Raw genomic sequence first — 19,642 nt, forward strand, 5'->3', positions numbered from 1 at the left:
TTGCCTAACAGGCCAAATCACCCTGGTTAAGTCTCTCAGCACCTTACTGGCCTCTGATTTCCTTGATAATGGTTGAGGGTTGTGTGCCCACCCTCCCCGTGGAATGATGGTTAAATCCCAAAAGATGGTAGCTCCGGCCAGAAAAGGGAACACCGCTCCCTGTGATGCAGACAAGATCGCTACTGAAGAGTCCTGTCCTTCTAGCATCACTGAACTCGATGGCTTCCCTTCCAGGTACCCCAAACTGGCTGCAAAACACCGGGAATCTAACACCGCGGGCATCGACATCTTCTCCAAGTTCTCAGCCTACATCAAAAACACCAAACAACAGAACAATGCTGGTGAGTGACCCTTCTAGGGATGCTGGGCAGACCTGCCTCTCTGGTTTGCCCATGGCCATTTCAGAACATTTCAAGCCAGAGAAACTTCTGGAACCAGTGCTGCTTGTTATCTTCTCACCCCCTGTCATCCCCCTGACTCAGAACCTGCTGCCTGTAAAGTAGGAGAAACAAGAGTGTGTTGTCGGTGACTCAGAGGCAGGGCATCGCCGGCTTTGGAAAGCCTCCTTATTGCACAGCCTGGGAGGATTCATAGTGCTGGGTCTTTTCTCCAGACACATAACGTCTGTGTCATATATTCCCAGTTCTTCCTAGTCTCCTCAAAAAGCTTTGCAAGGGCTGACAAGAAGCATGAGGAGGGCAAAGATGGCCAAAATTTGGTGAACACCACAGACCTAATTCTCTGTACTCTATGCCCTGATTGTGGGGAGTTAGGGAAGGACTTCTAAAAGCCCGGCTCCCTCCTCTTCATGGCCACAGCTACAGCCTCAGCCACAGCTACAGCCACAGCCACAACCAAGGCTTTCCAGAAACAGGAAGACCAAAGGAAAGGTTTAATTTTTGAATGGTCTGTCTTCCAGAACTAAGAATGATGTTCCATAATTTTATGTCACCCACCTGGTGGCCCTTTACTGCTTCAAGTCCAAGGAGACTAACACAGCCATGATTGGCTTTTTTGGACTGTAGTGACAAATGATAACAATAGCAACTCCTAATAAAGGTTCACTTAGACTCATGATTTGAGGGCACTGTCCATCTCGACAGAAGGCTTGGGGCAGGGCTCAAGGCAGCTGTTGATAGTGTATCTGCAGTCAGGAAGCCAGGTGAGTTCAACTTCCTTTTTCCTTTATCCATTTTATTAAATCCAGTCCCCAGTCCATGGGGTATTACCACCCACGTCAGGGTGGGGCTTCCTTCCTCTGTGGAAACTCGTCATAGACACACCCAGAGGTCTGTTTCCTAGGTGATTCTAAATCCAGTCAAGTTGTTCATCAATATTAAGTATCAGAGCCCTTAGAACTTCCTGGAAAAGAACAGTTATTGTCACTTCACTGGCCCAGGGCCCAGAGGCAAAGGAGAGGACCAGGGATTTCTCTCCTCCCCGGTGCCCACCAGCTTTTGAGCTCTGTTTCCTCAGACTCTACATTCCGTGTCTTTTTATCTCAAGCCACAAACATCTTCCTCCATAGTTGTCAGAGGGTCCTCAGAAAGATTATCTCATTTGAACCTTCCAGACTTTTTGAATTAGGAACGGTATTTACATAGTATCCACATTTACAGTTCTGCTGTGTCCAAATCCAAAGCATCAGTTTCCACAAAACGCCAAGTGTCGATTTCCTGTAAACTCAATCCTCTCCAGCTTCCACTGTTTCTCTTCTTCTGTTTCAGCCTGGTTTTCCCCCAGATGGGCTTTACCCTCGTGACTCCTTCCCTCGCTCACTTGTACAATTGAAAGCTCAGGCATATCTGCCTTCTCAATAACTGCCCCACTCCCACATGCTTTATTCTTCTTAGCCACTAGAAACTAACCACTGCTCTATAACCCCTTGAATTCTCAGATCCAGTTTTGGTGAGCAGAATCCAAAAGTTCCTGGTTCACAAGGCAGGAGCCTATGTTCCTGCAGGCTGGCCTTCCTTATAGAGACAGCCTCACTCCTACAAGAGAGCCCAGAGCCACACTCCCAAGCCAGCTCTATGCTCACAGTCTACATGGTCCAAGAGAAAGGTCATGTGATGGTTTGTATATGCTTTGATCAGGGAGTGGCACTATTAGGAGGTGTGGCCTTGTTGCAGTAGGTGTGTCGCTGTGGGTGTGGGCTTTAAGACCCTTGTCCTAGCTGCCTGGAAGCCAGTCTTCTAGCAGCCTTCAGATTAAGATGTAGAACCCTCAGCTCCTCCTGCACCATGCCTGCCTGGATGCTGCTTTATGCTCCTGCCTTGATGATAATGGACTGAACCACTGAACCGTAAGCCAGCCCCAAATAAATGTTGGCTATATAAGAGTTGACTCGGTCATGGTATCTGTTCACAGCAGTAAACCCTAACTAAGACAGGCCATGACTCTCTCTACCTTCTTAGAGTTCCAGGCTCGCAGCTCCAGGCTTTCTGACATCTATCACTCTACCCACTTTCTGACATGTCAAGGTACACATGTGTGGGCAGCAAGCTATGCATGTATACAAATGTGCACATGTATGTGGAGGCCAGAAATCAACCGCAGGTGTCATTCTTCAGGTCACATCCCCTTGGTTTTGTTGTCATAGTTGTTGAGACAGTAGCTCTTGCTATCCTGAAATGCATATATTTGGCTGGGCATGCTGGCCAGCGAGCTCCAGGAATCTGTTTGGCTTCTAAGTGATGATATGGCACCCCAAGCCATTATGCCCAGTATTGGGTGGTCAGATTCATGTCCTCATTATTATACAGAAACACTTTACCAGCTGAGCTATCATGAGTCCCTCTTCTCTCTTGGACAGAGTCTGCTCCCTACATCCCCTAGACACACTGTCACCGATCATAATCTAGCCCTACCCTGTCCTGCTTGAGAAAAGCCAAATACACATGTAGCTACCACCCACAGTCTCCCAACTGCTGAAAGCCAGATCTCATCCTCCAGAAACGACCCCAGCTAGTGCTCAAGAGAATGGGCCATTAATTTGAATGTCTAATTTCATTTAGACATGCAACAAAACTCTGTGGAAACTGAGGAAACGGCTCAGTGGCTAAGAGTGCTTGTTCCACAAGCAGAAGGAACTGAGTTCAAATCCCCAGCCCTCATGTAAAAAAGCTGATCATTAGCTGCACCGTGTGCCTGTAGCCCTAGCTTTGGGGGCAGGGACAGGCAGATCCTTAGAGCTTGCTGGCCAGCATGAAAAGGGTGAAGTCCCTGTTCAGCAAAAGTCTCAATAAAGTCAATAAAGCAGAAAGCAATAGGAGTGAACATCCAGTATCTTGGCCTGGCCTCCATGTACACACATCGACACAGTGCCTGGAGCAGCACTCACTTGGAGCTCATTTTGAAAGAACTCGTCTCATGTGGCAGGCACTGCACTAGGTTCTGAAGTTACCAGGGGCAGGTAAAAGCTATTACCCTTATCAAGCTAGCTGTCTATGCGAGCTAGAAATCCAGCAGAAGTGGGATTACCAGCCCAAGTTTGAATTGCACAACTAGTTACACAAATGTGCCTGGAAGATAGGCTCTCTCTAAGCCCGTTTCTGATGCCATGAGGTGAGTTTATTCATACTTCTGTCGAGCATAGTGACTGTGTGACAGGTCCATGTATTTCCTAAGTCAAAGCATATACATGCCTTGGCACAGTACCTGGTATATAAGGAGAGCTCACTACATGCTAATAATGAGCTAATGATGGTCACTGTTGTAGAAAGCATAAGCTAATCCTGCTGGGTTTCCTCTCTGCTTTTCCTTCTACCTGCCCCCAGCCTGTGTTTGTAGGTGTCTACCCACTGGTCCCTTTCTGCTTTTTAAATTCATTATGCTTTCTTTCTTTTTTAACTTTTAAAATTATCACTGGTGGCAGGATGGATGCCGTGGTGTTGGGCGCAGAGGTCAGAGGAGAGCTTTGTGGGATTGGCTTGCTTCTTCTGCTTTTGCTTAGGGTCTGGGGATTGAACTAACTCATGTCACCAGGTTGGCAGGGCAAGTGACCTTACCTGCCCACTGAGCAACCATACCAGCCTTGGTTCCCTCTTTAAAATCTTCTCTCCTTCTCCTCCTCCTTTTCCTCCTCCTCCTCCTCCTCCTCCTCCTCCTCCTCCTCCTTCTTCTTCTCCTTCTCCTTTTCTCCTCCTCCTTCTCCTTCTTCTTCTTCCTCCTCCTCCTCCTTCTTTCTTCTTCTCCTCCTCCTCCTCTATTTTCAGTGCATATATCTTTATGTGTAAGGGAGTGTGGGTGCTCTCATTGTGACTAGAGGGGTTGGATCCTTAGGCCTTTCGTGAGGGCACTCACTGCACCAGGGGCTGGAACAGAAACTCTGTCCTTTGTAAGAAACAGGAAGTGCTTGTTATCGACTCCTAATGTCCGAGCCATCACTCCAGCTCTTTTGTTCCCCAATTTTGAGGAGGTTGCTGCTGTTCCCTGTCATCACCACATCCAGACTTCTCTTGGTCCTCTGTGATCAGATTCTGCCTCTAGCCTCTCCCAACTGTTTCTTAGTGTTCTTTTCAAGTCCCTCACAAGTAGCCTGAGGTTTTTTTTGTCATGAATGGATCATGAGATTCTACATTCAGCCAGGTGTGCATAAACATATTACTTCATTTCCTAAAGCTGAGGACATACCCTCTTCGCCCCTCAATCCCCTCCACCAACAACCCCCCCCCCCATTACCTGGTTTCAGAGACAGGAGCCATGTGACATCACATTACCTCACTGTCCCACCACAACGGGAATTACAGCATCTAAATACTCCATTCATATCATGACACTGCCACGTCATGACATCAGAAGGCTCGTGGGTGCCATCCCAGTTCTCCCATTACGATATCACAATGCCAGCATACCTGCACGTACACCATTTCCCACAGCCCAGAGCCCAGGAGCTGTGTGAAATTCAACTCCTCACTGCGACCTGGGTTCATATGCCAACCTTGCCTCTTGTTGGCCTCGTGGCATGGGGGATTGCCTTCGTTTCTCCATCTGTGAAACCACAAGAATGGCTGTGCATCTCACGCTCATTCCTGTGAAATAAGGGTCTTCATCCCTGCGGAGCTGTTCTTCTAAGGCTGACAACTGCACCTTGCAGGAGGGAGGGAGGGGGCATTGAGGGATTTTATGTTTGGGGAATTAAGTCCTGGAGTAAAAAGAACGATAAAGTCAACACCTGAACCTGTTTGAGGAAAGTCAGAGTGTGAGTGTGTGTGTGTGTGTGTGTGTGTGTGTGTGTGTGTGTGTGTGTGTGTGTGTTTCAGAAGCACCAGCCTACAAGGAGGGAGAGGGAGGGAGAGGGAGGGAGGGAGAGGGAGGGAGGGAGAGGGAGGGAGAGGGAGGGAGGGAGAGGGAGGGAGAGGGAGGGAGAGGGAGGGAGAGGGAGGGAGGGAGAGGGAGGGAGAGGGAGGGAGAGGGAGGGAGGGAGAGGGAGGGAGGGAGAGGGAGGGAGAGGGAGGGAGAGGGAGGGAGAGGGAGGGAGGGAGAGGGAGGGAGAGGGAGGGAGAGGGAGGGAGAGGGAGGGAGGGAGAGGGAGGGAGAGGGAGGGAGAGGTTATGGGCAGGCAGAAAGCTTAAAGAGAAAAGCCCAGGGGTATCTGTGGGAAACCTTGTAGTGCCCAAGACCATGGGTCTTGCTTGCTGAGCAATTCTGGAATTCTGTGTCTCCTTTAACTGTGTTTCTCAAGGATGTCACTGCTTTCTCAGGGAGACCCCTGCTGAGTGAAGAATCAGGATTTTCCTGTTTTGTAGGGGAGATGTTGAGATGTAACTGAATAGAATCAGAAACCTAGAGAGAGGGTTCATGATTCCAGGGAAGGACACCTCTCAGATGAGGAAGAGTGGTCCATTAGATGTGGGGGGGGGCTGCAGGGATCCTCTACACTTCCACTTGGTTAGCACTGGGGTCTCCAGAATCCTGTAGTGGAATACAAGCTCCCGTTCTCTCTTTGGCACATCCTGTGCCATCCCAGAAGTCCCTGGTAGGCAGAGATGTCTGCTGTCACCCTGAATACTGCTCCCATGCACGGCGTCTGGCCATGTGGCGGAGTCCAGCTTCCCTCCCTCCCTCCTGTCATTTCTGTCTTAGATGCTGCTGTGAACTGCTCTTTCCTTCCACCTCTGCTCCCTCCTAGGAGATGCAACCAGGGCACAGGGAGCTCCAGATGAGCCTTGATGGGCAGAGGCTTAGTAGTCCAAGCAGCCCTGCCTGTTCCCACTGCAAGGGCATGGCATGTGTTCTGCTGGGACCTCAATTCTTCTCCATGGGTTCCCCTCTTCCCTGGAGGGGTTTCTTTTACACTGTACTTCAGCCAATATCTACGCTGCTCCCTGCCATCTCCCAGGACGATGCAGGCTTCTCCTGAGCACTCAGCTTCCCACCCGCCATCAGAACGGAGCCTGGACTCTCTGCCAAATCATTTGGCTCTCTCAGATTCCGTTTAGCTACTCACTGTAATTTAGGTGTGGTCGCCGGCTTTTCCTGCTCCTCACAACCTCTCTTTTCCTTGCCCTTCAAACCTATCGGTTCCCAGGACACATTTCATGTCTTGTACCATATGGTGCATTCCAGGAAATTAGTGAGGGATGGAACACACATGGTTAATTCTCTATTCTTATTAACTCATTTGCGAGTCCCTTTTTATTCCTTCCAACCCTATCGTGTTTCCCTCAGCTACAGTTAACATTCCTGCCCAGAATTACCATCCCCATTTTGGGGAAGAGGGTCGGATTCTCCTGTGTTTTCTTTCTAGCTGGCAAGGAACAGGCATTCGTATGCATTAGACTGAGACCAAGATCTGGTGCTCTGTTCCCCTTGGTTGACCGTCACCGTCTTCGGTCCCCAGTTTCGGTGGACATGCCACAGAGATGGGAGAGTGGGGAACTCTGAAGATCCCACTTCTGGGGGTGTGGGGAGGGCTCTCATTTCCTGAGAAGGGGCTGAAACCCTCAGTTGTAGCCTCCGAGTGTGGACTCTGTAAATCATCTACAGTTTGAGGGTTTTACTCCATTGGTTTATACTCTGACCATACATCTCTGAGCTGAGTGTGGTTTTCCCCTATTTGAATTCCCCCTTCTCATCTCTGTTCTGGGTTCCACTTCTCTCTTATTTCTTCTCCCATGTCTTTCTGTCTTGGGGAACTTTTCTATTTAAAATGGATTCTCCATTTGTTCTAGAAAGTCTCTTTGCTCCTCGAAGTAAAGCACCATTCACTGGAAGAAAGTGAGAAAAAAATTAACAGGAGAGGTGTATTAAATGGTGTGTGTGTGTGTGTGTGTGTGTGTGTGTGTGTGTGTGTGTGAGATATAAGCCAGGACTAGCACCACCCAGAACTGCCTGCCTGACAGGCATGACGGGCTACCAGCATGGTTCAGAACTTCCAAGTAGACAAAGCAAAAATAAGGCTCCCGGCCAGTGTAACCTGGTTCCCCCTGCAGATAAAAACAAACCAAGCTCCCCTAAGAATAACAAACATTCGTGACTTGAACCCCAGATGCTGAGCGCTGAGCAAGGGGCTGCTGTCTCTGATTTCTTTAGCTCCCCCTTCTGTGCTTTGCCTTCCCTCCCGGTGAGTCCAGGCCAGGCTAGCTGACACTTTTTGTATTCTCTCTCCGTGCAAGCCCTGGCTCTGGCCTGACTTTGGGCTGCACCCTCAACATGTATTGACTCCCATTCTCTCTGCACCCCAAGCCTATTTCTTCTCTGGAAGGCCCATGAAGCTTTGCTGCAGCCCCAGGCCCATGTCATGACATTTTCTGGCTCTACGTGTCTGTGGGGGTTGCAGGCACTCTAGTCTTAGGATAGGACTAATTCGATCTTTCTGTGAGGGGTCAGATAGGAAAAAGTGTGGATTGGGCAAACTGTATGAACTGTCACTTAATTAGACTCAGCAAGGTCCTTGGGATCTCTGAGCACTCCGGACAATCCACGAACAAGTGTATGTGGCTGTGTTCAACAAAACGTTATCTGTGGATCCTGAAATACTAACTTCACGCCCTTTTGCTATGTTACAAAATATTTTTTTCTTTTCACTCCCCCTCCCTGCCCTTCAATTATCTATCCAAAAAATAAAAAAATAAAGATCAACGTTAGCTTAGGACAGCATACTGGGCAGTGAGCAGTGGGCTCACTCTGGAATGTTGCCATTTCTCTCTCATGTAGTCTCTGGACTCCAGTCTGCGGTGAGGAGATTGAAACAATACCTTCCCCTGTAGCATTGTTGCATCAGTCAAACACTTGCTTGCACACCAACAGCACCTAACTAAGGCAGCTGTGGCTGCGGTTTCTGTGGCTGCCCTCTGCTGCTGGCCTTTCCCACTGATAGAGAGGCGTGTGCTGCCCTCTGCTGGTAGGAAGAGAAACCAGTCCCGGGAAAGCTGGAGGATCTGCGAACTTCCGAAGACTTGAAAGTCTTGACTTGGGAGTTCCAAAACAAACCATGTCTCCCAGCTACCTTCCATATTTAGGGAAGGATATGCCTACCAGGCCTGACAGACCCTGACAAGCTGCACCCAGTCTGTCTCTTGCTTTCTCTCCCACTACTCTGAACCTTTACAAACTTCTTTGGCCTAAAACAGAGAAATATTGGAAAGGTTTTGAGCAGCTTGGGAGGGCCATTAGTTTAGAACTAACGAGTCCCTATATCAAAGCCCGCACCTGCCCCAGAGTGTCATGAATGCACACTGCTGTTGGGGACAGAAGCCAGCTTAACTCCTGACCCCCCTCCCCCCATTCCCAGAATGTGGCAAGCCACAGTAAAAATAGTATGTGTGTGTTCAGGACACCAAAAACAAGACACTTAAATCTTCCCTTCTTCCCAGCGTCCTCTCATACCCTGGCCCCAGTGTGATAGCCTGGCTTTTCTAGGCCTGTGCCCAGCCTCTACTTACTCAACCCCCTAACCTCCAGGGTCTGGAGAAAAGATAAAGGAACGGACTTCAAGATAGCAGGAATTGTGGGGAATGTGGGCGCAGAGGCCCTGCAGGGGTCAGGCAGGGTTGTGTCTGGAGGCTTCATGTTCATTCCGTTGGGACTACTTGCTGCTACCGCTAGAGATCAAGACTTGGTACCAACTTGGAACAACAGACTTCAGGCTGAAAGAAGCCCTGAGTGGAGGTGAGGCGGGCTGCCATCATGTGGTTATCTTTGGGTTCCTGGGTGGCCAGACCCTCCAAGGTTCTCCTTCCAAAATAAGCAGGTCGGCCACAGAGGAACTCTCCGGGCTGCCTGGCCCTGGATCCCCTGCCCGCCACTTGCCAGATCCCGATATTTTGTTGGTTGGTTAGGTTAACGGTGTGCTTTGATTAGCATTCTTGCAAGTAAAAACAAACAACCCAAGCGTTGTGGGACCCACCTCCAAGATTTGGCAGGCCCCAGGCCCTTAGTCTTTTCTTCCACGAGGGTCTTGGAGGCTGAGAGCGAGAGGGGCGTGACTTCCTGTGGCACCTCCCAGGAGCTGCCCAGAGGTTCCCCCCAGAGAGTCTTTGGTTTGGTTCCTTATTGAGGAGGCTTCTGTGATTTTAATTTTAACAAAGTTTGTTCCAGAAGCAAAATGAATCCTTGGGTAGTAGTGAGGAAGGTGGTCGGCGGTGGTGTGAGGGTGTTGAATGGGGCTGGCTCTGGTGGGAGGAGGGGGGAGGAGTGGTGGGTCCTGCGTGGGTGGGCTCATTCATTAGTGAGATTTTGCTGTGTGGGCTCCTGGACTAGGGTAGAGTGCAGACCACCAACGCCATTCGTGTGGAGGAATTTCCTGCTGTCTGACCAGAAAGAGTTCTGCTGGCCTAGTCTGGCCTCAGATCAACACCTAGGGAATAAAGGATCGTTAGATGAATGATTTGCACAAAACTTGTATGTTCCTTTACCTGTGGCTAGTGTTGCCTCACCGTGGGTGACAGATCTCTTAAATTTGTGCAGTCTACAAACAAGTTTCTTAACCCCCTCCCCTCTTTCTACACACACACGCACACGCACACGCACACTAGCAAAGTCCTCACACACCTCCTTACACATTGTATTAAGTAGATCTCAATTAAACAGAAAAAATTCTTCCATTCACTTATTTCAGGGTGACACAACACATTGGATGAGATCTTCCCGGGAAGGCGATTTCTCTTACTTTTTTAAAGTTCAATTTAATTAATTTAATTATTTTTGCATCCTTTAGTTGACTGTAGTTCCTGCTGCTGCAGGGTTGAGACCCCGTGGGCTTCCTGTTGCCCACTTTAGCGTGTCTGCTACTGCTGTCTCTATGTTTATGTCCTGCCAGTCCTGTTGAAAAGTGGCTTTGAATGACCATGTAGGACAGCTTCATTTGAGGACAGTGCATTTTTAGAGTGACACAAAGTGGTTTCGAATCTCTGGACAAGAATGGCACATGAGCCCTGCTTATTTAAACTCCTTCATTCCTGGGTGCTTATATCTCCAGGCTGCTCAATTGTCTTCTGGGGCCAACCTTGTTCTCTGCTTCCTGGTTTTGGCAAACCCATGATTTTCTTTTTCAACAAACAGAGAGGATGGCAGGAATAGTTCCAGCATCGCCTGCGACTTTAGCATCTTTAGCTGAATGTCCCCACGAGGGGAGCTACCTAAGGAGATACCTAAGCAATGGGTCTGAAGTAAGCATTAGGGTTCCCAAGCCATCACACTGCTACTACTCATCCTGATGGTGCTCTGCAGAACAGGGCGTGTCTCATCCACGGTCATCCCCAGAGGCCGCCTCAGCCCCTAGCTTGGGACACGTGCTCATTCAGACTCCACTAAGAAGGAGGTGGGGAGCTGGCTTCATAGGTTAGAGCATTTACCAGTGCTAAGTTTGTATCCTCAGATACCCGTGTGAAAGAGCAAAGCATGGCAGGATGAGCCTATACCTGCACCCCTGCGGAGTGGAGTCAGGAGCATTCTGAGACCTCCCAGGCCCTCTGGCGTTGTCTGCAGTAAAGCAGAAAGTGGTAGAGTAGAATCCCCTGACGCCCCCTTCTGGCCTCTGCATGTGTGCACATGGATATTCTCAAGTGCACACATAAACGGACATACCCCACACATCCCTTCCCTTCCATCCCATCCTGGGAGCTGTACAGAGTGCTAGAATACAAATAGAACCACCAGCTATTCCAGCGCCTCCATGTACTGATAAAGGGTATGTTTTCCTTTGTGTAATAGAAACCTGACTACAGGAGCTAAAGCAAATGTTTCTCCTCTTTGACTCAGCCAGACCTCCGAAGCGTGTTACTGTTCACCATGCCCTGTCCTGGGTGTTCTCCATAATGTTTATTAGCACGTCTTAGCAGGAGTTTGCTTTTCTCATATGACAAGTACTTGAAAGAACAGCATGTCTCAGGCTGACGTGACAGCTTAAAGAAACAGTGGACTCAGGTCCTCGGAGTTCCTGGTTCTCCATCACTAGTCTGCGGCTCTGTGTATGCGTGCACATGTGTGGATACATACACATGTGTGTTTGCCTTTCTTTATGCATGTTCTATGGTAGGAGTATGTGAATGTGCAGGTATGGCATCCTTGCACACACACAAAGCTGGAGTAGCATGTCTGATGTCTTCCCTTCTCACTACACCTTGTTACCTTGAGACAATTGCTCACAGAACTAGAAGTTTGCCCTTTCAGACAGAGTGGCTAGCTAGCCCTGGACTTCCAGAATATACCCATCTTTGCTCCACCCCCACCTCTGTGCTGTGCTGAGATGAGGTATATGTTGGGGATTTGAACTCAGGCCCTAGTGCTTATATCCATGGAGCCATCTCTCCAGGCCCCAGTGTGTGTCTTATATCTTCATCTCTCAAAAAGTCACTCTATACTGCATCTGAGTTTCTGGCATTGTCTTCTCCAGAAGCCTGGAGCTTACTCGCTACTTGTGTCTCATTAACCAGAGCTACCTGAAAAGGTGGCAGTCTGGGAAGATGGGTCTTTTTAGCAGGGCACTCTGCTATCCTAGGGAGGGGCAATATATGGGAATTTTTTATCAGTAACAAAGAAGAGAAGAGGGAGTCTGTGCATGTAATCCCTTTTCAAGTTAAGTTGGTTGTCCCATCGTCCCCCGATGGTGAACTCTCTGACCCAGCCACAAAGATACGTCGTTTCCATGTACTTTTGGGTTAGTGAAGTTTGCCAGACTTTAGGAGACAGAAGTAGGATATCATGCTCAGAATTTGTTGCGTTCTCAGTTCAAACGTCAGAAGGCGCAGTCTCCTGTTGTAAGAGTCATGCAACACGCATGGGTAGATGCTCCTCAAATTACAGGAGCAGGTGAAGCATAAGGAAATTACTCCAAGCAAGGCGGGGCGGGGAGGCTGGGTGTAGTCTGAGTGCACCTGAGAAATGTTGTGGCAGTATCTATCAAGGCTGCCCTATCTTGTGGTGAGCACGAGGAAGGCTCACTGTGGCCAGACTGTGGCTAAAGAGTTATAAAGAACAGATCAGGCAGGTGATGGTGGCCCACACCTTTAATTCCAGCGCTCGGGAGGCAGAGGCAGGTGGATTTCTGAGTTCCAGGCCAGCCTGGTCTACAGAGTGAGTTCTAGGACAGCCAGGACTACACAGAGAAACCCTGTCTTGAATAAAGAAAGAAACAAAGAAAGAAAAAGGAAACCACTCAATGAGGACTGAGGGAGATGCTCCGTGGGAAAAGTGCTTGCTGGGTGGACATGAAGACCCAAGCTTGGATTCCCAGCACCCACATTTTTAAAAAATGTGTCATTTCACCGCTAAGGAGGAAGATGCTGGGGCTTGCTGTCTAGCTAGTGTAGTCAAATGGCTAAGCTTTGGATTCAGTGAGAGACACTGTCCTTAAAAAGGAAGGTGAGAAATGACTGACTGAGGAAGACTCCCAACATTGACAGAAACATTGCAGGCCCAGCTTCACCACGAACCCAGACTTCATCATCTATGAGGAACCAGGAAGTACCAAACGTCATACACACTAGACACTGAACATAGGCAACTGAGAAAGAACATATAGTGTATTCATCGAATTACCCAAACCAGACAAGGGCAGTGGAGGGGCGGTGGCTGTTTCAACATCTGCCAAGGTCTCTCATGCAAAAGATGTCGCCATTGGAGGATGAAGCAAGCCATAGGGAATGGAATCCCTTGGTATAAGTGCTCGTGGTGAGAAAGACAGGTGAGCAAGACCCAGGTTGATGCAGGAACAGATAACCAATATAATGAGCGTCTCTCTGGGCAGCTCACCCCTTAAGTTTGAACATCCATGATAACCTAAACTGTCCTCACACTTAAAATTCACCGTTTGTAAAGTAACTGTAAACATCTCCTAGATTTCTCCCCGACTCAGTCAGCCTTGTGCACGACACTGGCGGCATCAGCTGCCTCAGTCAGCAGTTATGTCATTCCTTCTTTAATATGACTGAGTTTTACAGCCATTTATGACTTTCTTGGCAGCCTAATAGGAAACACACACACACACACACACACACACACACACACACACACACACGTTCCTACTGAAAAGGAAGGTAGTCTCTCTGCTTAAGGCCAGAAGGTGGCGCCACCGCCCCATGGCTGAAGTCAGTGCTGGCCACTAATCAGGAACATAGTCTCTCTCTCTCTCTCTCTCTCTCTCTCTCTCTCTCTCTCTCTCTCTCTCTCTCTCGCTCTCGCTCTCTCTCGCTCTCTCTCGCTCTCTCTCTCAGTCTCGCTCTCGCTCTCCCTCCCCTCCCTCCTTCTCCCTTTCCCCCCTTTCTCCCTCCCTCCCTCCTTCCCTCCCTCCCTCCCTCCCTCCCTCCCTCCCTCCCTCCCCAATCCTGCTTCTTCCACCACTAATAAATAAACATGTGTGAGGCTTGCATGGTACAGGTTGTATGGAGCCCTTAATTTGAAGAAGTAAAAGTGACATTTTTTTTTCTCTTCGAATGTACTGTGGCTTTGAGGAGATTTACAAAAATATCTGCACCTGGAACTTGTCTATATCGTCAATATCATCCTCCAAAAATGTATTGTATGAGCAGCATGCTGAAATTGCCCCAAATTCCTCACCACAACCATGATTTAAACACAGTAAAACAATCACCAAAGACTGTGTCATTTAAATACAAAGTGTGTTTGTGCTGTTGGGTACTGTCCACATAAATGTCTGCTAATAATAAGCTGGCCTGTGGAGCTAGATGAAAAAGATCTTCTCTTCAAAGCACTGATTCCTCTATAAAGCTCAGAGAATTGGCTTCATAGAGAATGTGTTTTCCTTAAAGGAAAGTCCCCTGTTTCCTTGGGGACATATCCGAGAGGGTTCTGTTCACTCTGTGACTTTGGGGAGGGGACCCATAGTGTCCAGCATCCTAAATACTTAAGGGGATCATTTTATCCTTCATCCAGGGAAGAATTTCTTTCCAGAGCAAAGAGTTCCCACCATGGCAGGAGGAACTGCAGATTCCCTATTAGCCTTTTGATCCCTCCCAGGCATGGCAGGGACCTGGGGTGAGGGCCATGGCATCTTGCTTCAGTTTGTCTTCTCGACATTTGAATTTAAGCCACTGTCTGGAAATGGAGACTGGGGCATTGCTTTCCATAGATGAGTTCCTGGCTCTCCCAGAGCTGGGTTTGACTTGTTGAGACACACTTTGCTGGCCAATGGAGCTTGCCCAGGGGTATTGGTCTGATGGTAGTTGTGGGCTCAAATTCTCCAAGGGATCAGACCAAGAATGTTGAACACTGACAGGAGAAAATAAGGCCTTAGGGATGATTCCAGACAATGGTAGGTTCGACTCTGAATGCATGAGTCATCCTCCAATATCCCCCAGGATCCCCCTTGTGCCCAGGATAGTTCTAGTGTTCGAAACTTTCCTTCCCACACCCAACCGTCTGCCTTGAGTTGACCTCCAGTAATAATGATCCTAAGTTAGATCTTCTGCTAGGTCCTTACTCCGCTTCAGACCCTGCAGAAGTTGCTCCGACAGCAGCCAGGAAACAGGCATTGCTAACAGCAGAATTCAAGGCAAGTTATTCGTGAGTGACAGACATGTCATGGAAGGTTGTCACCTGTTGCATTGGACCCCCAAAGGCAGCCTGGTGCTTGGTTCTGACACCCCTGACCCAGGTTCTGCCTTGGTTCTGACACCCCTGACCCAGGTTCTGGTTCTCTGTCCTTTGTGGACCCTGATGATGTGTGAACATAGCCAGAGGCCCAGATTCAACAAAGGAAGCTACCACCCCTCCAGATAAGCCCTTTCCTCTCTTCTAAAATCCTGTTCCAGCCCTGACCCAGTGGCTCTGAGGACCTCATGCTTTGTGAGTCAGAGAAGTCATCGGAGACCTCTCACTTTACCCGTTGGGTGTTCTCCTGTGGGCGGCTGAACCCCACAGTCTACCTGTTTCCCATTTGACCCCTTACTCAGATAACTTGACTAAGGCTGAGTCCCTAACCCTGTACAGTGACTACAAACCTTAGGTGAGGCTTCACTGGAGGCAGGGAGGGACCACACTGGCAACCACAAAGATGAACCTCCTAAAAGACCTCCTTACAGCGTCTCTGGCTTCCTCAATGTGACAGTACTACTATGTCACGTGCCAGCCTCCTCTCCATCCCCTTACCCTCTGTTCTTCCTGGGCGTGCACTGTTCCAGCGGCAGCTCCGAGTCCCCTGGATGTTTGGGTCAGAACAATTCAGCTGTTCTACGTCGCCTCCTATGTAATCGCAGGACACAAGAAAAAAATAGCTTCCTCCAAAAGGTGACAGAGAAGGGATGTCAAATTCTTCTTATTGGATATTTTTTAAATCTCCATCACCCGGCCTCATTTATGTTTTTAACTCTCAGATGTCAGCAAGGTGTGGAATCATTTCTCTTGTGTTTCCAGCAGTACGATGGGTAGAGACTCCCACTTGAGTCTCCCTCAAACCACATTCGGCTTAAGTGCCTCTTTCTTTTATACCCACATGCGCTCTGATGAGAAGTAGACATTTTAGCCAGTTCTCCAGTAGTACTTCACGGTGTCTCCATATTTCTTCCTTCACAGAGAAAATCCAAGCCGAGTTTTCACTTTTCCTTACACAGCATTGGCCCCAGCACAGGCAAGGCCTCTGTTGTTCGGAAAGTATGGGGAGGACTCTACCAGGCTCCAAACTAACTGACCACTTCTAGACCATTCTGGATGACTGGAAGCATTGAGAGTCTACTGAAACCCAACAGTTAAAAGCAGAGTGCAAATGTGTCCTCAGATTTGTCGGAAGGTAGGGTATGAGGAAATAATGTTTCCTTGGCAAGGAGCTAGAGATGTACAGGCAGTCTCTAGCTGGTGATAGAACACATAGGTACCCAGTGGAATAGCCCTTGGCTCTCACAGTGGTCTGCAGAATGGGAGAGTTTGAGTCCTGAGATCAAATGTCTCAGATTTTAAAACCAGGTTTTTGCTCCTGACATGTATGTATAGTTGGAGCTAATATTATGAAAATATTTTTTCTTTACATTTCTGAGTATATGTAATTCAAGTTATACATATTTCAACTCTAGAGATTAGGATATTTTAAAAAGGATCTCTGTCTCTATCTGTCTGTCTGTCTCTGTCTCTCTGTCTGTGTGTGTGTGGAGGTGGGGGAACAGAGGTCAACTTCAGAAATTTTCTTCTATGGATTGTTTTTTTAATATAGAGTCTTTTCTGTGAACCTGGGCTTACTTTCTCAGCTAGCTGGTCAGTAGTCTCAAGAGATGCCCTGCCCCCATCTCCACCCTGGTGTGCTGGGGTTACACACGCCTGCTGTCGTGCCTGAGTTTTACATGGGCATTGATGAGCCAAACTCAAGGCAAGCCTATCCCTACTGAGACATCTCCCCAGCCCCATTTTAACTAAGATTCTAAGGTCAGGGTGGAGAGCAGTTTGGTGTTTATTTCTGGGGCACGGCATACCTACCTACTTGCCTGAGATTTTTCTAAATTCTAGCCTTTCTTTTAAGTTTTCACCCACCAAGAACCCTATCTGGAGAGCTCACAGAGGACAGGCAACCCTTCTGTTCATGCTCCCAAGCAAAGTAGATTTGCTGCTGTGCTGTCGCTAGACTGCTTGGCATAGAACAGCTGAAAGGGAGGCTCAGAGCAGGGTTTCTCAATCTGTGGGTCGTGACCCCTATGGGGGGGATGGAATGATGTTTTCACACCATCTGCACATAAAATATTTACATTAGCGTTCATAACAGCAGCAAAATTCCAGTTATGACGTAGCAAAGAAAGTAATTTTATGGCTGGGGGGGTTGTCACTACAACATGAGGAACTGTATTAAAGGGTTGCAGCATTGGGAAAGGTTGAGAACCACACTGCCTTAGAAGATTCGTGGATGAAGAAAAACTGAGAGAGGTAGGAAAGCCAGCAGCCTGGATATGTGTCTAAGAGACCCATGTAATGCTTTGCTTGGAACGCCTTCCAGCATGTAGGGGAGGCCTGTATACAACTCACCTTTAGAGTCAGCATCTCCATGGTCATGCTAGAAAGAAGTCAAGCCTTGCATTAGCTCCCACCCCCACCCAGTGCCATGAGGTAACAAGAGCATCCTCCCTACCCAGCCTCACTGACACATGGAGAAGAGCAAGGGAGAGACAGTCTGTCTGAGAAACGGAGCACGTCTATGCAAAAGAGACTGAGAATTCTCTAGGGGGACTATTACATCAGACTAGCTTATAATCCAGAAGAGATTAATAAATTGTTATTTTCCCATTGCTCAGGGCATAGAATCCCATGAGAAAGCATTTTTAAAAAAAGAGCATATGTTCATGTATTCCTCAGGAGTGGTTTTAATGCTTCAAGAATGTGGCTGTGTATATACATGTATATACAATGTATATAATATATATGCAGATGTCCCTTGAGTATTTCTGTGACTCAGTTTCCTTCAGTGTCAAGTGAGAATAAATACTAACTTTTGTCCCTTCATGTATTAACTCAACAAAGACACCACACTCTGAAGTCCCTTTAGAAAACAGTGAGAGTGTTGCTGTGAGAACTATCCTTATAGGAGCACTGGATGGAGTGAAGGGAGAGGGGGAGGGGGGCACAACCTGGGGTCAGCACCTAGCAGCCATGATCTCCTTTCCATGTAAGAGATGGGCATTTAGCCAGGTAGGCTGCAGACCTCTGTCAGAGGTGGGCCTTGATTCCTTTCTTAAACAAAATTTTAATCTGTGAGTATGAATATTTTGCATGCATGTATGTCTGCGCTGGATTCACACAGTGTCTGCAGAGGGCAGAGAAGGGCATCGGATCCCCTGAACTGGAGTTCTGGCCATTTGTGAGCCACAGCATAGGTGCCAGACCTTGAATCCAAGTCCTCTGCAAGAGCAGCCGGTGCTGTTAACCACTGAGACATCTCTTTCCCTAATTTATTTTTTAAGGCTTTTTATTTGTGTTTATATGAATGTGCGTGTGTGTGTGTGTGTGTGTGTGTGTGTGTGTGTGTGTAACACATGCATACTTGGAGAAGTACACATGACAGAGAAAGATCCACAGGGGAACCTACAGAGCTTCTGATCGCAGACCTGCTTTCCGTCTTCCCAAAGTGCACCCTCTCTGTGTGGATTCTGAGATCCAGAGGCGCTTCTGGCCTGATGCTCATCAGTTCACTTGCTCTGCCCAGACGCTGGCAAACCAGGACTGAGCCGTGCTTGAGGAACTTGCTGGAAGCTGGGTTGGAATCGCGGCTCCTGTTACTCATTCAGGCGCCCCCCCCCCATGCCTTGCTAAGACTATATTCCATTCCCAACTCATTATTTCTCTGTGACGAGAAAACAATATTGGTTCTTATGTAATAGCAACCTCAATGAATCTGGAAGCCATCATGGAATGGGTGGATTTTTTCCCCTCCTTAAAAAGAGAGAGAGAGAGAAATAAATTGAGATTGTTTTCATATGGCTGAGAATATTTATGAACTCCTTCCCCTTTTTCCTCATTGCATATTTTTTACCCAGTGCATTTGTGTGTCAGACAAAATAAATCTTTATGGGGAGCAGAGGCAGAGAGGGGACCAGAGCAATTAAAAGTCTGGGTGCCCATCAAGTTCATGGGACATTAGCCATACTGGGCCAGTGGGTGCTGTAGTCTGTCTGAGGTTAGTAACCCCAGCCAGCATCTCTAAGGAAGTCTTTCAGAGGCAAGATTTTAAACACGCACACTGGAGGAGTTCATATTGCCTCGTCATCCTGGTCTCTTTCCTATTCCTTTTACCAGAGTAGTTTCATGACCTGAATGCCATCAACCAAAAGAGATCATTTAGTCTTGTAGCTCCAGGACTGAGCCAGCAGGAAGGAGGGAGGAAGCTGGAAGAGAGTGTGCAGGTAACTGCCTCCGCTGCCTTGTCGGTCTGGATGTGTCTCAGCATATAGGTGTGGCCGGTCTGTTTCCCTCAGGCCATTCCTTTCTACAAGGCTTGTCGCCCAGGAGGGATCCAGGGAGCAGAAGTGGCTTAGTGATGACTATTAACTAAGCCATTAAACATAACAAGGGAGAGTGTGTGGTGCCACATGCCTTCAATCTTAGCACAAGGGAGGTAGAAACGAGAGGATCCAAATTTCAAGGTCAACTGTAACCAGTTATTGAGGGCAGTTCTATGAATTATATAAGGCCAGTCTAAGCCTCATAATAAAGTCCCCCCAAACAATTTAAAATATAAATGAGGGAGCGAGGGAAAGAAAGCCTGACT

The 19,642-nt window shown here is 48.1% G+C and overlaps 1 protein-coding gene across 2 annotated transcripts in view; it reads left to right on the forward strand.

Annotated features, from left to right (window-relative positions):
* The window catches only part of Clic5 (chloride intracellular channel 5), a 145,408-nt gene that overhangs the window by 113,724 nt on the left and 12,042 nt on the right, over window positions 1-19,642 (forward strand). For both annotated transcript variants that reach the window (XM_006524135.4, NM_172621.2), the window contains exon 4: window positions 235-341. In XM_006524135.4, coding sequence (XP_006524198.1) covers window positions 235-341 — 107 coding nt within the window. The remainder of the gene's footprint in view (window positions 1-234; window positions 342-19,642) is intronic.

This window comes from Mus musculus, chromosome 17 (assembly GCF_000001635.26).
Source record: "Mus musculus strain C57BL/6J chromosome 17, GRCm38.p6 C57BL/6J".
In the NCBI taxonomy this organism is placed as follows: Eukaryota; Metazoa; Chordata; class Mammalia; order Rodentia; family Muridae; genus Mus; species Mus musculus.